We start from the raw sequence: 21,934 nt of genomic DNA, 5'->3' as shown, positions 1-21,934 counted from the left end.
TCGGCAATAGGTTTGTCCTTTTCTCAGCTAATAGTCGGTAGACCTAAGCTACAAATTAAACACAACCACATGTATACAGCCAGATGTATACAGTTCAATGTCAATGACCAACACAATAACATATCCTAATATTTTTAATCTGAATACACTGATAAAATCACCAATGTCTATTAAATTGGTTTGTTTTTATGTTTCTGCCACTTTATCCACACCCTAACACAAGTAGATATAATTCACCACCTACCAAACCACATTGGATAAAGTTGCCCGTTTTCAATACCAACCAAAACATTTTGACAAATCCTTCTATTTTCCTCCAAACATAAATACTGCGAAGGTCTAAAATGGGTCAAGGTGATTAAGCCACCCCATTATACACAACTTTCAGCAATGTAAATTTAACTTTTAACAAGTGTAGGAAGCCCAGCCGTGAGGCCGGGCATCAAAAAATTAGTTGATACTCATAATGTTCCTCTCCACGGAAATCTTTAGTAAAAGGCGAAAGATTTATGCGATCTGAAGAGAAACCAGAGTGTACTACTGATTGTACGAAACCGTTCCGACCGACTTCTCGGCCTTGCTATTCACAGTCATGGTTAATTGAAAAACAAAGCAAAACTCAACACCGCCGATACAACACAAACACACATTTCAGTCAACTAATGCAGATAAATAAAGAAGTTTAACAAGTGTCAATGCTTTGTAATTTCCTTCAGTCTCCACATACACGAAATGCACGCTGGGGATTATAGAAATCACTTCCTGTTTGACCCATTCATTCGTAAAAATATTTAATCTGCAACGCCAGTGTAATTTGAGCAACTAAGAAGAGCAATGTTGGCGTAACAGTTTAGCTACCATCAAAAGTATATTATCAAAATTGGAAACGATGTTCAATTTGTAATATTTGCCGACGGGACGAAATACAACGCTTCTACATGCGCTTCTGTGAGCTTCTATAGCGCATGCGCCGTTGAGCCTCTTCACAAGGCAGTCGTGAGAAGCAAGGATGAGGGGCGGCAAAAATGATTTTCATATCGGGGACGTTTCATTGCTGGGCTTAACACAATTACATGTAACCACTATCTGCAACAATGTATCAACTTTGAAATCTGAATGTAATAGTCTGGCAACATGTATTATGATACTAGGGGGTAACTAGTCCCCCCTAAGAACAATGTCTAATTGGTGACACCAAAAAACAAATTTTGAAAAAAAAGAAATGGTATGTGAATGATGGTCATACTTAGATGAATAAACTATAAAGGGAAATAAATGGCTACAGTTCACACTTTTTTTGGTTTGTTATTTGATTAAATGTTTTATTAGAAATGGGACTTGTTTTCTTCGTTCTTTCTTTGTTGTTCCTTTGCCTTACAATTCCTTACAATATGTACAATTGCAAATATTATTTGAATAATGCAAGATTTGAAATCCAAGCAGTTTTTAAAACGACATTGAGGAGAAAAAGGTTTTCAATAGTTGTTTTTAATTAATTAAAACAAATATTTCTTGGAATGGAATATTGGAATGGAATATAGCTAATAACATTAAATAACACTGGAATATAACATGTAATGACAATAACTCATAACTTAACTAATTCATTCAGTGTAACATTTATGTGGCAACTCTCTTATGCTCTGCTGTTGCACAATTCTAATTCTGCATAGGTCACAAATGAACTTATCCCCAGTAAAATTGGAGCACAACTCCTGAGCCCACCTCCTGCACTGCTCACACCTAATCCAGTCCCCACCTGTAACTGAAAACAGCTCCTCACAGAAAATACATTCAGCATCCCCTTTTTTTGTGGCTGATGTGGCTGGTTGTGTTTCAACAACCTTCTTTGACAACAACCTTCTTCCAACACTTTTGATAAACAGGGCAAAATAGAAATAGGCCTATAACAGTTAGGATCAGCTTGATCTCCCCCTTTAAATAAAGGACGAACCGTGGCTGCCTTTCAAGCAATGGGAACCTCCTCAGAAAGGAGAGACAGGTTAAAAAGGTTGGAGATAGGCTTGGCAATGATAGGGGCAGCAACCTTAAAGAAGAAAGGGTCTAAACCATCTGACCCAGATGTTTTTTTGGGGTCAAGTTTAAGGAGCTCCTTTGGCACCTCGGACACAGTGACTGCCTGCAGGGGGAAACTTTGTCTCGGGGCAGTGGAAAAAGAGGGAGAAGCATCGGGATAGTCACATTAGAAGGGGTGGGAGATAAGGAAATGTTGGACGGGCAAGGAGGCATGGCTGAGTCAAATAGGACTCCTGATTTAATGAAGTGGTGATTATAAAGCTCAGCCATGTGCTTCTTGTCAGTAACAACCACATCATCAATATTAAGGGACATGGGCAGCTGTGAGGGGGATGGTTTATTCTCCAGGTCTATAACCATTTTCCAGAACTTCTTGGGGTTAGACCCACAGAGAGAGAACTGCTCCTTAAAGTAACTAACTTTGGCCTTCCGGATAGCCTAAGTGCACTTATTTATCATTTGCCTGAACGATAGCCAGTCAGCCTGAGTATGTGTGTGCCGAGCCTTTCGCCAAATGCAGTTCTTGAGGTGGAGTAACTCTACAAGATCACGGTCAAACCAGGGGCTGAACCTGTTTTTAGTCTGTCCCACAGTTGGGTAAAGAAAGTTTGTAGTCAACAAAGTATGCAGGAGTCATGGGGCAAATAACAAAATAGCAAAATGCACATTTACTACTAGTGTAATTGCTAGCTTGCTAATTTAGCATAAATTGTTTAAATGACCGGTAGAAACACATTCATAACCATAAAGGGGTAACTAGCCCCCTATCTACATTTTTCTCTCTAAATGAGTGGATTGTTTATCTGGAGGCTTTCCTACTTGTATATTTATATTTTAAAATATATAGATCAAACTTCATTGGAATATATCTACAATTTCAAAAGATTTGATCAACTTACCACAAAATTGTTTGAAATATCTCCAAAAGTTGTGATGACACAGAGGAAATGTTTTCTTGAGCAAGAGCAGTGGCAGCCAGGGAAAGTGTTGGGAAAATAATCTTGTGGTCTTAATGTGAATTAAAGGTGTGGGGGCAGTTACCCCCTAGTACCCTAAACGTTGTTTGACTTGTGGATTGATCTACTACAGGTGATGTAGTCTATCGGCCTAAAAAAATAAAACACAGCAAAGTATTGGATATAGTGGCGTAATCAGCTCACTAGCCTAACAGGCCTACAGAAAAGTCTTCACAATTCACCTAAACAAGAGGCAAGACCTATTGCTGAATCGCTTCTTATTCGGGCCAAATAGGCCTTGTGACGATGTGCCTGCCTGTGAACTATTTTCCTCTGTTTCTACCCACAAACAAGTTGTTTGCTAGATTCTTTCTAAGACATTTTGTTATAACAAATACCAGAATCTGGTTACTATTAGGATATCATTTATTTCATTCCTCCATTCCACTTGGCAGTGTTCAAAACTACACCGTTTCTGGCAAGGGGTATGTGATACCATATCCTCAATTCATGGGGCTGCATTCCCTTTAGACCCGGATGTCTGTCTACTGGGTAACTTTACTAATTCCAATCTTAGGCAAAGCCAAACTATAAATCTAACAGAAATGTTGCTGGAGATTGCCAAGAAATGTATTGCAATGTGGCTATCAGAAGTTAATAGTTGTATCCCACTGGAGAAAATGACTTACTGCCTGAGGAATAAGTCAGAGACATTTTACAGGATTTGGCAACTCTTTATTGATTATATGGATAATCTCCCCTCACATTGTCATGTCAATTTTCACACTTCAAAATTACATGACAATGTGAGGGGAGATTATCCATATAATATGCAGCCTACTGCAAGTGGCCATCTGATCCAATGGCTCATTTCTATTTTTTAAACATTATTTTTATTGTATTTACATTATTGTCTGTTGTCTTGTAAGGTTATTGTCACTTTGTCATGTTGTCGTCTAATGTCTTCTCATTTTTGTTTTGAATGTTCTTAATTGGAAAATGCAAATATATACAGTTGAAGTCAGAAGCTTAATCCTACTAATCCTAGTAAAAATTCCCGGTCTTAGGTCAGTTAGGATCACCACTTTATTTTCAGAATGTGAAATGTCAGAATAATAGTACAGAGAATGATTTATTTCAGCTTTTATTTCTTTCATCACATTCCCAGTGGGTCAGAAGTTTACATACACTCAATTAGTATTTGGTAGCATTGCGTTTAAATTGTTAATCTTGGGTCAAACGTTTCGGGTAGCCTTCCACAAGTTTTCCACAAGCTTCCCACAATAAATTGGGTGAATTTTGGCCCATTCCTGCTGACAGAGCTGGTGCAACCGAGTCAGGTTTGTAGGCCTCCTTGCTCGCACATGCTTTTTCAGTTCTGCCCACAAATTTTCAACAGGATTGAGGTCAGGGCTTTGTGATGGCCACTCCAATACCTTGACTTTGTTGGCCTTAAGCCATTTTGCCACAACTTTGGAAGTATGCTTGGGGTCATTGTCCATCTGGAAGTCCATTTTGCGACCAATCTTCAACTTCCTGACTGATGTCTTGAGATGTTGCTTCAATATATCCACATAATGTTCCTCCCTCATGATGCCATCTATTTTGTGAATTGCACCAGTCCCTCCTGCAGCAAAGCACCTCCACAACATGATGCTGCCACCCCCGTGCTTCACGGTTGAGATGGTGTTCTTCGACTTGCAAGCCTCCACCTTTTTCCTCCAAACATAACAATGGTCATTATGGCCAAACAGTTCAATTTTTGTTTCATCAGACATTTCTCCAAAAAGTACAATCTTTGTCCCCGTGTGCAGCTGCAAACCGTAGTCTGGCCTTTTTATCGCAGTTTTGGAGCAGTGGCTTCTTCTTTGCTGAGCGGCCATTCAGGTTATATCAATATAGGACTTATTTTACTGTGGATATAGAAACTTTTGTACCTGTTTTCTCCAGCATCTTCACAAGGTCCTTTGCTGTTGTTCTGGGATTGATTTGCACTTTTTGCACGAAAGTACGTTCATCTCTAGGAGACAGAACGCATCTCCTTCCTGAGCGGTATGACGACTGCGTGGTCCCATGCTGTTTATACTTGCGTACTATTGTTTCTACAGATGAACGTGGTACCTTCAGGCATTTGGGAATTTCTCCCAAGGATGAACCAGACTTGTGGAGGTCTACAATTTTTCTTTCTCAGGTCTTGGCTGATTTCTTTTGATTTTCCCATGAGGTCAAGCAAAGAGGCACTGAGCTTGAAGGTAGGCCTTGAAATACATCCACAGATACACCTCCAATTGATTCAAATTATGTCAATTATCCTATCAGAAGCTTCTAAAGCCATAACAGAATTTTCTGAAAATTTCCAAGCTGTTTAAAGGCACAGTCAACTTAGTGTGTGTAAAATTCTGACCTACTGCAATTGTGATACAGTGAACTATAAGTGAAATAATTTGTCTGTAAACAATTGTTGGGAAAATTACTTGTGTCATGCACAAAGTAGATGCCCTAACCTACTTGCCAAAATTAACAAGAAATTTGTGGAGTGGTTGAAAAATGAGTTTTAATGACTCCAACCTAAGTGTATGTAAACTTCCATAGTGCCGGAAGACCTGCTGGAACAGTGCTTCAGCGACCTGGAGAGCGGTAGGGAGACCAGAGAGAGGGATACAACGGCAGGATTTGGAGAATCTGTCCACAACCACCATAATAGTGGTGAAACCATCAGACGGAGGGAGATCAATAACAAAATCTATGAACAGATGGGAGCAAGGCGGCTGAGGCACGGGAAGGTGAAGGAGTTTCCCTGTTGGAGTGTGCAGGGGAGATTTTGTTTGGGCACATACAGAGCATGAATTGACATAGCGGGCGACGTCCTGTGCCAAGGTGGGCCACCAGTACTTTGCAGAGATGGATGAAATAGTGCTGGTAATACCTTGGTGTCCAGTGGCAAGGGATGTGTGCGCCCAGGTCAACAGCCAATCCCTCACCTCCGTGGGGACGGAGATGGGCTCAGGAGGGCATTTACATTTTTTTTTTTTACATTTTAGTCATTTAGCAGACGCTCTTATCCAGAGCGACTTACAGTAGTGAATGCATACATTTCATACATGGGAATCAAACCCACAACCCTGGCGTTGCAAACACCATGCTCTACCAACTGAGCCACACGGGACCAGGGCAGGTAGCAGGCGCGGATTCCCTCTCCAGAGCCTGGCGGATGCTCACAACTATGTCCCAAAACAGAGGGCCAATGATATGAGTGGACGGAATGGTGGGTTGGAGGGCACTCACAGGACTCTCAACTGATGTGGACCCACAGTGTAAGGGAAAGCAGGTCTTCCGACATCCAGGTGACCATGCAGTGATTTTCATCCTCGACCAGGAGATGGTGGTGCCATGACGTTGGAGGCCGAGGATGACTTTGCGTACGGGAACTGTGGTGATCAGGAAGGGAACGCTTTCTTGGTGTAAGGGTCCCACAGTGAGGGTGAGTGGTGCTGTGATGTGCGTGATAGTGCCTGATCCCAATGGTCGATTATCCAAGGCTTGGACCGGAAAAGGAGAGGAGAGTGGGTACGCGGTGATGTTCAGGGAGGAGACGAGGGCCTGGTCAATAAAATTCCCTTTGGCACCGGAGTCCACTAGAGCCATAAGGACAACACCTGAGGGACAGAAAAACAGTGAAATTGAAACCAGGAAGGTTTTGGCAGAATAGGGTGCGAAGTGCCGGCTCATTCCATCTGCTGGAGGCTGCCACAGTCCGAAAGGTGAGGGCGTACTCCGCAGTGGTCTGGGCACCCTGCCGGAGTTGGAATGCTCACTCACCTCCCGCTCTGCCCTCTGGTGGATGGTCGAAGACCGCCCTGAACAGAGCCATGAACCCCAAGTAGGAACCCAGCTCTTTCTCTCCTCTCTCCCAGACGGCCGTAGCCCACTCTAACGCCCACCCGGTCAGCAGGGAAATGACCATGGCAACCTTGGACCTCTCAGTGGTGGGATCTCCCGTCTGATGGGTGAAATAGAGGGAGCATTGGAGTAGTAAGCCACGGCATTTGGATGGAGTCCCATCATACTTGTCCGGGAGGGACAGTTGGGCATCGCTGACCTGGGCGGACTGCTGGGTAGGATGGGGGACTGGCTCATTGGGACGACTCGTCGTAGAAGGCCCTCCGCTATTTGAAGGTGAATCCTCTCTGGTGGTGTCGAGGTGGTGGAGGACTCTGAGGACCTCACCCATAGCCACACCCAGTTGCACCAGCTGATCGTGGTGTTGGTGTAGTAGGTGTCCCTGTTCGTCGATCATCTGGGAGATTGCTTTCTCTTCTGCTCCTTCCATATTTTGAGGCAGTATTCTGTAATGGAGATGCAGGGAGTCAGGAAGCAGGTGCAGTTGGTGAGTTTAATAATGACGAATATGGAGCGATACAAAACAAGAGAAGCATCTGGACATGAAAACAGAACCATTACTGCCTGATGAGTGAGGCTACAGAGTGCGAGATTAAAGGGATATAATCAAGGCGGTGATGAAGTCCAGGCGTGCATGATAATGTGGCGCACGTGTGAGTAATGATGGTTGCCAGGTGTGCGTAATGATGGGTTGCCAGGACCGGTGGTTAGTAAACCGGTGACGTTGAACGCCAGAGCGGGAGAGCGGGAGCAAACGTACCCTCCCTGGCGCGCGGCTCCAGCCGCAGGATGACTACGGCCAGGGGGACAGCCCCGAAAGCGAGGAGCGATGTCGGGATCTAGAATGTCATCCACCGGTACCCAACACCGCTTCTCTGGACCGTACCCTTCCACCAGGACCCAACACCGCTCCTCTGCACCGTACCCTTCCCTCGGGACCCAACACCGCTCCTCTGGACCGTACCCTTCCACCGGGACCCAACACCGCTCCTCTGCACCGTACCCTTCCCTCGGGACCCAACACCGCTCCTCTGGACCGTACCCTTCCCTCGGGACCTAACACCGCTCCTCTGGACCGTGCCCTTCCCTCGGGACCCAACACCGCTCCTCTGGACCGTTCCCTTCCCTCGGGACCCAACACTGCTCCTCTGCACCGTACCCTTCCCTCGGGACCCAACACCACTCCTCTGGACCGTTCCCTTCCACCGGGACCCAACACCGCTCCTCTGGACCGTACCCTTCCCTCGGGACCCAACACCGCTCCTCTGGACCGTACCCTTCCCTCCGAACCCAACTCCTCTGGACCATACCCTTCCCTCGGGACTCAACACCGCTCCTCTGGACCGTACCCTTCCCTCGGGACCCAACACCGCTCCTCTGGAACGTACCCTTCCCTCGGGACCTAACACCGCTCCTCTGGACCGTACCCTTCCCTCGGGACCCAACACCGCTCCTCTGGACCGTAACCTTCCCTCGGGACACAACACCGCTCCTCTGGACCGTTCCCTTCCACCGGGACCCAACACCGCTCTTCTGGACCGTACCCTTCCACCGGGACCCAACACCGCTCCTCTGGACCGTACCCTTCCCTCGGGACCCAACACCGCTCCTCTGGACCGTACCCTTCCACTGGGACCCCGCTCCTTTGGACCGTACCCTTCCACCGGGACCCAACACCCCTCCTCTGGACCGTACCCTTCCCTTGGGACCCAACACCGCTCCTCTGGACTATACCCTTCCCTCGGGACCCAACACCGCTCCTCTGGACCGTTCCCTTCCCTCGGGACCCAAGTCCTCTGGACCGTTCCCTTCCACCGGGACCCAACACCGCTCCTCTGGACCGTTCCCTTCCACCGGGACCCAACGCCGCTCCTCTGGACCGTACCCTTCCCTCGGGACCCAACTCCTCTGGACCGTACCCTTCCCTCTCCCTGTCTTTGGTGACATTTGTTATCAAGCAGCTCCCTCCATCTCCCTTCTGCTGATCCACTTCCATGGAGGCTTCGAGCCCAGACTTCCAAATCCCATGAGGTATGTAAGCCAGGGATAGTGGTAGTGGTGGGATGACAGAAATTATGAACCCCTAATCTCATAGTAATTAAATTAAGGGTGAGCTCAGAACTTACCATGATGTTTACTTTCCTTCTGTTACATTTTCCTGTCACATCTCAATTTTTTTATCCTTCCATCCGCCCTCCATCAACCACAACTATCTGAAGAACTGGTCCAAGGATCTCAATGTCCCCATCCTGTCTGTGGACTACTCCCTGTCTCCTGAGGCCCCCTTCCCCAAAGCTCTGGAAGAGTGCTTCTACTCCTAGTGTTGGGCCCTCAAGAACTGCCATTTTTCGGGTTAGTGTCATTGCCACTGTTTTGGAACTAAGAGACAAAGAAAAAGGGTTTCTTAGCTAGACAGCGTACCCTCAGGCCAATAATATCGGCACATCTTTTATTGCGGTATTACAACAACCATTTGTCTCAGAGCAGCTAGTACTGATTGCTCTGCCCCAGGCTCCACGACTGAGCGTGTGTGTCTGGCTGGGGACAGTGCTGGGGGGAACCTCAGAATACCGTGTCCATGAGGGCCATTGCCTGCGGTTTACGCTTCCCGGATGGTATTATGGCTGCATATCCTGCTAACCTGCACACCACTGACAGCTCGCCCTCCCACCTTCTCTGCTCCTGCTATCAAGGCACAAGGCGAGACCCAAATGCAGACACAGGAGGCAGATGGTTGGAGTCTTACAATGTTAATTAATCCAAAGGGGTAGAGAAAGGTCATGGACAGGCAAAAAGGTCAAAACCAGAGTCCAGGAGGTACAGAGTGGCAGACAGGCTCGTGGTCAAGGCAGGCAGAATGGTCAGGCAGACGGGTACAAAGTCCAGAAACAGGCAAGGGCCAAAACCGGGAAGACTAGAAAAAGAAGAATGCAAAAAGCAGGCAACCAGGAAAAACGCTGGTTGACTTGGAAACATACAAGACGAACTGGCATAGAGACAGGAAACACAGGGATAAATAAAATGGGGAAAATAAGCGACACCTGGAGAGGGTGGAGACAATCACAAGGACAGGTGAAAAAGATCAGGACGTGACCTTTGCTGCCCTAAGGGGTGATCTTCAAGTGTATCAACGCTGACACAGGTACGGAAGGAAGGAATGAATGAAGCACGTGAAAGAAATGAGAGAGTATTAGAAGGGAGGGAGGGAGGGAGGGTAAAGGGGTGGAGTCAACGCATTTAGGAAGTCTGGTTTATATTTACATTTAAGTCATTTAGCAGACGCTCTTATCCAGAGCGACTTACAAATTGGTGCATTCACCTTATGATATCCAGTGGAACAACCACTTTACAATAGTACATCTATATCTTTTTTTTGGGGGGGGGGGTTAGAAGGATTACTTTATCCTATCCCAGGTATTCCTTAAAGAGGTGGGGTTTCAGGTGTCTCCGGAAGGTGGTGATTGACTCCGCTGTCCTGGCGTCGTGAGGGAGCTTGTTCCACCATAGGGGTGCCAGAGCAGCGAACAGTTTTGACTGGGCTGAGCGGGAACTGTGCTTCCTCAGAGGTAGGGGGGCCAGCAGGCCAGAGGTGGATTATATGTTGAGAGGGATGGAAAAGATAAAGAAAGCAAAGGAATACACATTTTACTGCAATCAGTCTATTTTACCTTGTTCACTAGTCTTTCTAACACTCTCCACTATTGATGGTCTTTCCACTTAAATCTCTCATAGAGTTTTCTGTCATTCTTACTCCCCTGTCTGTCCCCACAGGCCTCTGCACTGGATACTTTTTCGGATGACTCTGATGTTCACCAAGAAACTGCAGGATATCGGCCAACCAGTGACACTGAGGGTGGTGGAGGACCTCTCACATGGCTTCATCGGCCTATCGGGACTAGCTAGGGAGATTACAGGTAGCTTCAGACATCTCTGCGTAGAGCGAATCAGAGAGTACTGGCAAGCGACCAAAGTTTGAAAGGACCAATCATGGGGCTGGCCCATCAAATGGAGGGGCCGAACAGATGGGAAAAAAACGAGTTTTATTGAGAAGAGTTAACATATGTGGTTGTCTTACCTAGCTACCTGAATCAACTAACTGTAAGTCGCACTAAAATGTACATAATAACTTTGATCACTGTGAAATTCTGACAAGTGTGCTGAAATATTTTATATATTTTATTTATACAAATATCTTGCATGTGAAATGTAACACTCAAGTTTAATGGTCGAATAATAGCTTATTGACAAGTTATAAATGTTCGATGTATTTGCCTTTTATGGAGCCTAGCAAATATCGAATAAAAATTGTAACACTGTAATAACGAGGCTGTTAAAACCTCTTTATACAGTGAATACTTTACATAAAGGTAAAAGAAAAAGCTACACAGGCGCTCTGGAATGAAAAAGTGAAAGTGACGTATCAGATGCACGGGTGCCGAACTACGGATACCGCTGGAGGGCAATATTTTCTCCCTGTTCCGCTTTTCCTCTCGTAAAAAAAGGAGAGAGGGGCTGTAGCAATGGAGGGGGTAACTGTAGGGCACGTATTTGACGCCGAATGCATCCTCAACAAACGTCCACGAAAGGTATGAAATAACGTATCTATTCATAATATGAAAACATTAGACCCTGTTCAATCGTTTAACTCTTTCCCAATCTTCTCCTTTGCAGGGGAAGTTTGAGTATTTGGTGAAGTGGAGAGGGTGGTCGTCCAAGTGAGTAGCTATTTAGCAAGCAGCTGGCTGAGCTAAACAATGACAACAATGTATCCCTTGAGCCCCTGCAACCCCGGATTTCTTTCACATCCGTAATATGTACAATCGGAGAATATTCTCGTGTTTTTGGATAGACTGCATGATGCATGGAGGAAAGACGATGGTGTTCGCCGTTTCTATGTCTTGCTTTATTTTCTTTAGCCAGGAGCAGTTTATGTTACGATGCCAAATCGGTTTCCAGTAACGTGAGCAGGCATCACCCTACTACGGTGGCGAACTGTAGCACCGGGAATATGGAACGCCCACTATTTGCATGCAGCCGTGCTTTCGTCGTGCTACTTTACCAATAATGTTGCCATACAAAACATCTTTTATGTAGCTGAATGTAAATCTCCGAGCAAACGCTACAGTTTCAGCCATTTAAATATACGCCAGCCCTAAACAATGAACAGCTACTCTCTCAATATTTGCTATTTTTCAGCAAATAGTCTTAATATTTTATTTAGACACAACGTGAATTATGTTTTTTATTTAATTTAAATATGATGCGACTATGTCTGACGTTGTATCTGAAAAAGGCGGTTTAAACTAGATCCACCTGAACAGAGAATTCATGGTTTGACATTATATGTTCAATGTCTCTCTACTGTGCTCTAATAAACTGTTGTTTTTTTTAATAATATTGGGTTTTCTTTACAGACATAACAGTTGGGAGCCTGAAGAGAATATTCTGGACCCCAGATTACTGGCTGCCTTCCACAAGAGGTGTGTTATTGATATCATACTACAGTGGTTAAGTTGTTTGACAAGAACCCCTTCATATTTAATGTAGCTACATGGTGTATTAGAATTGCTCTGGTCAAATACATCCTTCCTCCAATCCTTGAAGCAATCACTTTTATCTGACTTAAACAAATTAGTTAAATTAAACTTTCACTTATCCAGTTATTAGATCAGTAGTCTCTTCGACTAAGGAAGGATGCATTTTTAAAGAGGCAGAACATTGTCAGTGACTGTGTGTGTGTGTGTGTGTGTGTGTGTGTGTGTGTGTGTGTGTGTGTGTGTGTGTGTGTGTGTGTGTGTGTGTGTGTGTGTGATTTCTACAGAGCGCAAGAGAGGGAGCTACTCTTCCGTAAGAGAGGGAAGAGGCCAAGGGGACGTCCACGGAAAATTCTGGTAATCATCACACTGTTGCTGCTATTCAAACATATAAGATTTAGTCACGACTCACTACAACAAATGCAGCAAATTCACTTCCTTCAGTCATGTTAATTATACTTGTAATGTCTTCTCAATGATTGATCCATTATATTTACAACAGTAGCAGCAATCCATTTGTTTGTTTGAACAATGAATATAAAAACCTTTCTCTCTCCATGTCTTTAGGAACCAGAGCCAACTGAAACCAAATCTGACCGCTCCTCCTCCTCCTCTTCATCCGGCCTGTCCTCCTCTCCTTCCTCCTCTTCCTCAGAAGAAGAAGAGGAAGACCACGGGAAGAAGGCCAAACCGGGTCCTCGCCTCCGCAACCTCTACCCCGTCCCCCAGAAGAGGCCCCAGATTGTTGTGGCCAAAAATGAGCCCGTCCGGAAAAAGCGCGGGAGAAAACCGCTGCTCCCCGAGCTGAGGGCTTTGAGACAGGCAAAGACTCGGCCGCCCCTCCCGCCCCCTTCTCCTTCTCGCCACCACCAGGTCCTCAGACCCCCCCGCGAGCCCTTCAAAGAGGAACCCCGAGGAGGGGTGAAGAAGCCTCTACAGCCAGCCAGTTTCACCTACACTGGCCTGAGCTCCAGCCGGGGCTCCAGAGATGAGGTGGCACACCAGGTGGCTGCTGGAGGGGCCTTCTACCAGGCAGGGGCCTCCAAACCTGGGCCGCTGAACTCCATTTGGTCAGGTCGCTCCATGTCGACCAACACCCCCACCCCATCCTCTCCATCATCCTCCTCTTCCTCTCTCAGCAGACCTCCCCCGCCTTACAGTAAGGGCTGGTCAGATCTGAAGCGCTCCCTCTCTGTCTCCGACACCGGCAGCAGCAATGGCAGAGCAGAAGGGCTCAAGGTGGCTTCCTCTCTAAAACCAGGGGTGTCTACATCCACATCACTCTGTCTCCACAGCTCCAAGACCTCCAGTGGGTTCAGGGACTCTCCAACGGCATGTAGCCCAGCTCAGCGCTTCCCAGCTGGGCAGAGGAGGCAGCAGGAGGGCCCAGGAGGTCAGGCAGGGATGGTGGTTCAGCAGCAGGGAGCCAAGCCCCCCTCCTCTACCCCTCCCTCGGCCAGAGACCGCATCAGTCAGGCCCTCAGCCTCCGAGCTCTCAACCTGCAGAGCGTCAAAAAAATTGCGCCCGGCAATGGTCTCCAGGGAAACGGAACCTCCGGCACCACTGGAGTTGCAGTTTCGAGGTTGAGCCTGAGAAGCAGTGCCAGTCCGGCAGGAAAAAGAGCAGGGGGAAGCATTAAAGAGACACACACCTCGTCTGGGCTGAACCAGGGCCTGGTGTCGGGAGGGTTAGGGGGAGGGGCACTGCACTCTGGAAGCGTTCCACCAGCCAGAGTGGAGAGGGGGGAGAGAGGGAAGGACACTGGGGCAGAGACGGAGAGAGAGATGGACAACAAGGGACCAGGCGGTGTAGGGAGGGGGAATGGAAGGGTGGAGAAAGGGGGGAGCGTACAGGCACAGGGAGGCGTGTCCACGGTCCGCAGAGGCAGAGCTAACGGGGGGAGACAGGAGGACAGGAAGTCAGGACAGAGCCTTACCGTTAATGAGCGGAACTCCCGTAGCGGTGACAACTCCCGGATCCTTAACGAGCTCAGCACGGGTGACTCAGATGACACCAGCAGCAGCGAATCAGAAGAGTGCGACTCCTCCCCCTATCCCGACAACAACAACAACAACGGGGCCCGCCTTGTCTCTATGGAGATGGAAACGGAGACGGACTGGCGGCCAGCGCGGAGCCTTCTAGAGCACGTGTTTGTCACGGATGTCACCGCCAACTTCGTCACGGTAACAGTGAAGGAGTCGCCGACCAGCGTGGGGTTCTTCAACGTCCGCAATCACTAAAGCCTGTCCGTGTATATACAGGACGCCCATAGACACAGGCCATTTCCCCTCCCAATGGTTAAAGGGACATTACGCTTTCAAATCAAAGTTTGACAGACATTTTCAGACCTCTAAAGTAGTCTAATGTCAAGATAAAACCCACGATAGCTGGATCTACACAAGCTATATTATGTGACATGGTTTCATTAGATTACGTTAGAGGTCTGAAAACATCTGACATTTTATTTATGAGTGAAATGTCTCTTCAAGGTAAGAATCTGGAAGGAGCTTAAACTCACTAAGCTGATCCTGTATCTGTGCCTAAGGGCAACCTATACCTGGAATAATAAGATACAACATGACATTAGGCTTGATTCCAAACCCATCCCTGGTCCCTTTAGCCCATTGATTGCCCCTTTGAAGATTTGCAAGGATTGGATCTGAGACATAACAGTCAAGTAGGCTTGGGCCTGGTTCCATTTCTGCCTTCAACCCTTTCGCCTAGGTCCTTCACTTTTCAGCATATTTTTTCTTATACGTATCCAGTCTTTTTAGATCTGCGAGGGGGAGTCAACAAGGGATAGGGGAAAGAGAATGTTTTGGTATTGGACCCTCATCAATTGAAGACTTTTGTGAAGACATAGCTGTCTGTATAGCTATGCCAGCATATCCCATCTTACTTTGTATTCTCTTTGGACCAAAAGAGTCATGAATGTGAATTGTGTATTTTAAAAAATCTGTTAAAAAATTGTATTCTGTCAGTCAGTATTTCTCTTGCACTACAGTATGTTATTGTAATATTTTAAGCCAATTATATTAGACTGAAACATACCTACTCATCTCAAGCAGGCATGACATTTTTTTTTTACAGTTATCTTCCAGTGTTATCCCTACCAACCAACCTGTGGTGAAGAACATTTGAATTGAATACAATCACAGTCATTGATAGTAAGAGCATCATAGGAGGTGGAGAAGTGTTTTTATTTAATTTATATTTGTACATATGTTTCTCTCCTGTTGATATGAATATGTATCTGTAACTCTGGTGCTTATTATAGCTTCACAGCTTCAGAAACTCGTAGCCTGTGTGCCTCCTGCCATTTCTAAGGTATTGAAATAAACCGTGAGTACTTGTACAAGTGGGTGCTTAACCATACCAAAACGCTCTTGTTGTTGTTGTTATTGTTAAGTCAGTCAATCAAACGTATTTTATAAAGCCTGTTTTTACAGCAGCAGTTGTTACAAAGTGCTTTACGGTCACCCAGCCTAAACCCCAATGAGCAACCTAAGCAGAAGCAACAGCACAGTGGCTAGAAAAAAAACAAGGAAGAAACCTAGAGAGGAACCAGGCCCCGAGAGGTGGCCCGTCTCTGGCTGTGTTTTCGTGAATGGTAGGTGCATCTCTTTGATCTGTACCAAATATGTACTATTATATCGACAAGATATATAACACGTCTTTTTTTCTTCAAAGTTGACGAAATGCCACGTGTGCCCACTTACATAAGTACATTCGTAACAACCTAACCATTACAAAACTTATACCAATAAAAAAATAGACTAATTGACACTCATTGACCGCTGATTTTGGGTGGAAAAAACCTCTCTGCCTCTTCTCCACCTCTTCTTTTTTGCCTCCAAAACCCCTGAAATTTCCATCCCTAACTATAACATTTTCCGACAAGATAGAACTGCCAAAGGGGGCGGTGTTAGCCTGCAGAGATCTATCTTACTATCCAGGTCTATACCCAAACAATTCAAGCTTCTACTTTTAAAAATCCACCTTTCCAGAAACAAGTCTCTCACCGTTACCGCTTGCTATAGACCACCCTCTGCCCCCAGCTGTGCCCTGGACACCATATGTGAATTGATTGCCCCCCATCTATCTTCAGAGATAGTGCTGCTAGGTGACCTAAACTGGGACATGCTTAACACCCCGGCCATCCTACAATCTAAGCTTGATGCCCTCAATCTCACAAATTATCAAGGAACCTACCAGGTACAACCCTAAATCTGTAAACTCAGGCACCCTCATATAAATCATCCTAACCAACTTGCCCTCCAAATACACCTCTGCTGTTTTCAACCAAGATCTCAGCGATCACTGCCTCATTGACTGCATCCGTAACGGGTCTGCGGTCAAACGACCACCCCTCATCACTATCAAACGCTCCCTAAAACACTTCAGCGAGCAGGCCTTCCTAATCGACCTGGCCCGGGTATCCTGGAAGGATATTGACCTCATCCCGTCAGTAGAGAATGCCTGGTCATTCTTTAAAAGTGCCTTCCTCACCATCTTAAATAAGCATGTAGAACCAGGAACAGATATAGCCCTTGGTTCTCTCCAGACCTGACTGCCCTTGACCAGCACAAAAACATCCTGTGGCGTTCAGCATTAGCATCGAATAGCCCCCGTGATATGCAACTTTTCAGGGAAGTCAAGAACAAATATACACAGGCAGTTAGGAAAGCTAAGGCTAGCTTTTTCAAGCAGAAATTTGCATCCTGTAACACAAACTCAAAAAAGTTCTGGGACACTGTAAAGTCTATGGAGAATAAGAGCACCTCCTCCCAGCTGCCCACTGTACTGAGGATAGTAAACACTATCACCACCGATAAATCCACTATAATGGAGAATTTCAATAAGCATTTTTCTACGGCTGGCCATGCTTTCCACCTGGCTACCCCTACCCTGGTCAACAGCCCTGCACTCCCCACAGCAACTCGCCCAAGCCTCCCCCATTTCTCCTTCACCCAAATCCAGATAGCTGATGTTCTTAAAGAACTGCAAAACCTGGACCCCTACAAATCAGCCGGGCTAGACAATCTGGACCCTCTCTTTTTAAAATTATCTGCTGAAATTGTTGCAAACCCTATTACTAGCCTGTTCAACCACTCTTTCGTATCGTCTGAGATTCCCAAAGATTGGAAAGCTGCCGCAGTCATCCCCCTCTTCAAAGGGGGAGACACTACATTTTGCTACAGACCTATATCTATCCTACCCTGCCTTTCTAAGGTCTTCGAATACCCGGCCTTTCTAAGGTCTTCGAAAGCCAAGTCAATAAACAGATTACCGACCATTTAGAATCCCACCGTACCTTCTCCGCTATGCAATCTGGTTTCAGAGCTGGTCATGGGTGCACCTCAGCCACGCTCAAGGTCCTAAACGATATCATAACCTCCATCGATAAGAGACATTACTGTGCAGCTGTATTCATCGATCTGGCCAAGGCTTTCGAGTCTGTCAATCACCACATTCTTATTGGCAGACTCAACAGCCTTGGTTTCTCAAATGATTGCCTTGCCTGGTTCACCAACTACTCCTCTGATAGAGTTCAGTGTGTCAAATCGGAGGGCCTATTGTCCTGACCTCTTGCAGTCTCTATGGGGGTGCCACAGGGTTCAATTACATTTACATTTAATTCTCGGGCCGACTCTCTTCTCTGTATACATCAATGATGTCGCTCTTGCTGCTGGTGATTCTCTGATCCACCTCTACGCAGACGACACCATTCTGTATACTTCTGGCCCTTCTTTGTACACTGTGTTAACTAACCTCCAGATGAGCTTCAATGCCATACAACTGTCCTTCCGTGGCCTCCAACTGCTCTTAAATTTCCAGTTAAAACTAAGAGCATGCTCTTCAACCGATCGCTGCCCGCACCTGCCCGCCCGTCAAGAATCACTACTCTGGACGGTTTTGACTTAGAATATGTGGACAACTACAAATACCTAGGTGTCTGGCTAGACTGTAAACTCTCCTTCCAGACTCACATTAAGCATCTCCAATCCAAAATTAAATCTAGAATCGGCTTCCTATTTCGCAACAAAGCAGCCTTCACTCATGCAACCAAACACACCCTCGTAAAACTGACCATCCTACCGATCCTCGACTTCGGCGACGTCATCTATAAAATAGCCTCCAACACTCTACTCAACAAATTGGATGCAGTTTATCACAGTGCCATCCGTTCTGTCACCAAAGCCTCATATATTGCGACCTGTACGCTCTCGTTGGCTGGCCATCGCTTCATACTCGTCGCCAAACCCACTGGCTCCAGGTCATCTACAAGTCTCTGCTAGGTAAAGCCCCCCCTTATCTCAGCTCACTGGTCACCATAGCAGCACCCACCCATAGCACACACTCCAGCAGGTATATCTCACTGGTCACCCCCAAAGCCAATTCCTCCTTCGGCCGCCAATCCTTCCAGTTCTCTGCTGCCAATGACTGGAACGAACTGCAAAAATCTCTGAAGCTGGAGACTTACCTCCCTCACTAGCTTTAAGCACCAGCTGTCAGAGCAGCTCACAGATCACTGCAGTTGCACATAGCTCATCTGTAAATAGCACATCCAATCTACCTCATCCCCATACTGTATTTATTTATTTATCTTGCTCCTTTGCACCCCAGTTTCTCTACTTGCACATTCATCTTCTGTACATCCTACCATTCCAGTGTTTAATTGCTATATTGTAAATTCCTTCACCACCATGGCCTATTTATTGCCTTACCTCTCTTATCCTACCTCATTTGCACATGCTGTATATAGATTTTCCTACTGTATTTATGATTGTATGTTTGTTTATTCCATGTGTAACTCTGTTGTTGTATGTGTCGAACTGCTTTGCTTTATCTTGGCCAGGTCGCAGTTGCAAATGAGAACTTGTTCTCAACTAGTCTACCTGGTTAAATAAAGGTTAAATCAAATTTTTTATAAAATTCTCTGTCTGTACACATCTTCCAAGTAGGTTGTTCCCCAGATGTTTGGAAGCACTGTTTAAAGTTACCAGCAGATGTCACTGTTGCATGGCAATGTCACACCAAACCCCTGCATCTCCCAGTGCACTATATCATAACCAAGCAGTAGACCAGGGGATCCCATTTTGCTAGCAATTTTCTTTCATACGAAAAATCATGTAAAAAAAAAAAAAAATGTAATCAACAGCCAATGTTTACTTTTTTAACTGGGGCTATGACAGTCGATTACAAATCAGTCTGACAGTATTTCAATCTGAAGAGTATGGTTTAAAGTAACTGAATGGCATCAGAAAGGTATTGGGAAGTTCACAAGATCAGGCAATAATAATCTTCTGTGTAGAAAACAATACCATCATTAATTAAGTTATTCCCCCCCAGTCTGATTTAGTCCTTTTGTCTTGTCCACTTGGTTCTAGTGGCTTGTGGGCACAGTAGAGGGAAACAGTATGTATGTATGTGTTCCAGAGAGTCTTACCTTTCAGTGATGGGGTCATAATATTTTATAGCTTAAACCATTCAACTGATTCTCAGAACCTGCATCACATTTCCAACGTGAAAAAGAAAGCATTGAACATTTTTTAAATTGCAAAGGGTGTGTAGACTTTACCTAGACAACCCAGTATATTACCTAGACAACCCAGTATATTACCTACACAACGCAGTACAATACCTAGACAACACAGTATATTACCTAGACAACCCAGTATATTACCGAGACAACCCAGTATATTACCTAGACAACACAGTATATTACCTAGACAACACAATATATTACCCCCCCGCACACACACACACACACACACACACACACACACACACACACACACACACACACACACAATGCAATTCACTCACACATTTCTCACACACACAGTGCCCTCTGCCACTTACACACACTCTGTTATGGTTTTGAGGAGAGAACTAGTGTGTGTTGATGAGTGTGTGAGTGACAGAAGCTATCATTCCACAAAGCTGCAGATTCCGTGATTTATGGCCAGGGCCTGTCCAGCTCTGTGGAATTTTCCCAAAATAAGTTTGTGTAAACAGAGTGCGACAGAGAGCCCCTCAGAGCAGACTGGTATGCATAAACAGTTTGAACAGTGTGGGGCAGTGTAATCCCCCCTCCATCGCTCACCTCCCCCTCTCTCCAGTCTACACACACACACACACACACACACACACAGTAATACACTTAGGCAGGCACGCAGAGTCGCAGACACACAGATGTATATAGACAGACATAATACACTGATGTTAAAAACAGACCTAGTGACATCATAGGCAGACAAATACTTTATACCCTCACACAGTAAATACTGTTTACCCTCACACAGTAAATACTGTTTACCCTCACACAGTAAATACTGTTTACCCTCACAAAATAAATACTGTTTATCCTCACACGGTAAATACTGTTTACCCTCACAAAATAAATACTGTTTATCCTCACATAATAAACACTGTTTACCCTCACACAGTAAATACTGTTTACACTCACACAGTAAATACTTTTTAGCCTCACACAGTAAATACTATTTACCCTCACACAGTAAATACTGTTTACCCTCACACAGTAAATACTGTTTACCCTCACACAGTAAATACTGTTTACCCTCACACAGTAAATACTGTTTACCCTCACAAAATAAAGACTGTTTACCCTCACACAATAAATACTGTTTACCCTCACACAGTAAATACTGTTTACCCTCACAAAATAAAGACTGTTTACCCTCACACAATAAATACTGTTTACCCTCACACAGTAAATATTGTTTACCCTCATGCAATAAATACTGTTTACCCTCACTGTCACGACTTCCACCGAAGTCGTTTCCTCTCCTTGTTCGGGCGGTGTTCGGCGGTCGGTGTCTTCTCATCGTCGATCCACTTTTTATTTTCCATTTGTTTTGTCTTGTTTTCCTACACACATGGTTTCCATTTCCCTCATTAAGTGTTGTGTATTTAACCCTCTGTTCCCCCCATGTCCTTGTGTGGAATTGTTTGTTTGTAAGTGCTTGTGCACTATGTTACTGGTGCGCGTCGGGTTTTGTACCCATATAGGTTCTTTTTTTATTGCCGTTGGTTTTGAAATTAAGCTGCTCCGGCTATTATCTATTTCTGCTCTCTGGCATCTGACTTCACTGCCACCAGTTCCGCAACCCTTACAGAATTCCACACCACCCATATGGAGTCAGCAGGAGCAGGCTCCCCTGGTATAGGGGTCGAGGAGCGCGTCCTGGAGCAAGAGGCGATGATCCACCATCTCGGCACAGCCATGGACCGCGTTGTCCAAACCATGGACCGCTGGGAGAGACAGGGAGTTCCTCCAGCGCCTCCCCCAGCACAACAGGGGCCTCCACTACCCACTCCCCCTGAACCCGGTTCCTTTTCCTGAGTTTTCCCCGCATTCCCAGCATAAGGCGCTAGTCGATTCAGGCGCGGCTGGGAATTTTATTGACAGATCATTTGCCCATAGTTTAGAGATCCCCATCGTTCATGTGGCTATGCTCTTCCCAGTTCACGCCTTA

The 21,934-nt window shown here is 45.7% G+C and overlaps 1 protein-coding gene and 1 non-coding gene across 2 annotated transcripts; one reads left to right on the top strand and one right to left on the bottom strand.

Moving 5' to 3' along the window:
- Positions 1 to 420: 420 nt before the first annotated feature.
- LOC115201789 (U5 spliceosomal RNA) lies at positions 421 to 536 on the bottom strand. The gene has a single exon (XR_003879822.1). It is a non-coding gene; the product is annotated as a U5 spliceosomal RNA (small nuclear RNA).
- A 10,844-nt stretch (positions 537 to 11,380) lies between these two features.
- On the top strand, positions 11,381 to 15,809 carry LOC115201675 (chromobox protein homolog 2). The gene is made up of 5 exons (XM_029765497.1): positions 11,381 to 11,479; positions 11,565 to 11,608; positions 12,308 to 12,373; positions 12,715 to 12,784; positions 12,995 to 15,809. Exons 1-5 carry the CDS (start codon positions 11,414 to 11,416, stop codon positions 14,666 to 14,668), a joined length of 1,920 nt encoding a protein of 639 aa, XP_029621357.1. The 5' UTR covers positions 11,381 to 11,413; the 3' UTR covers positions 14,669 to 15,809.
- Positions 15,810 to 21,934: the final 6,125 nt, after the last annotated feature.

The sequence above is a fragment of the Salmo trutta genome, chromosome 10 (assembly GCF_901001165.1).
Source record: "Salmo trutta chromosome 10, fSalTru1.1, whole genome shotgun sequence".
NCBI classification, from domain to species: domain Eukaryota; kingdom Metazoa; phylum Chordata; class Actinopteri; order Salmoniformes; family Salmonidae; genus Salmo; species Salmo trutta.
Note: the sequence above shows the minus strand (reverse complement) of the source record. Positions and strands in the feature narration are given on the sequence as shown.

Coding starts and splice junctions, on each gene's coding strand:
- LOC115201675 (XM_029765497.1), top strand. CDS start 11,414: ATGGAGGGGGTAACTGTAGGGCACGTATTTGACGCCGAATGCATCCTC. Junction 11,609..12,307: donor TGGAGAGGGTGGTCGTCCAA/GTGAGTAGCTAT, acceptor TTTTCTTTACAG/ACATAACAGTTGGGAGCCTG. Junction 12,785..12,994: donor GACGTCCACGGAAAATTCTG/GTAATCATCACA, acceptor CCATGTCTTTAG/GAACCAGAGCCAACTGAAAC.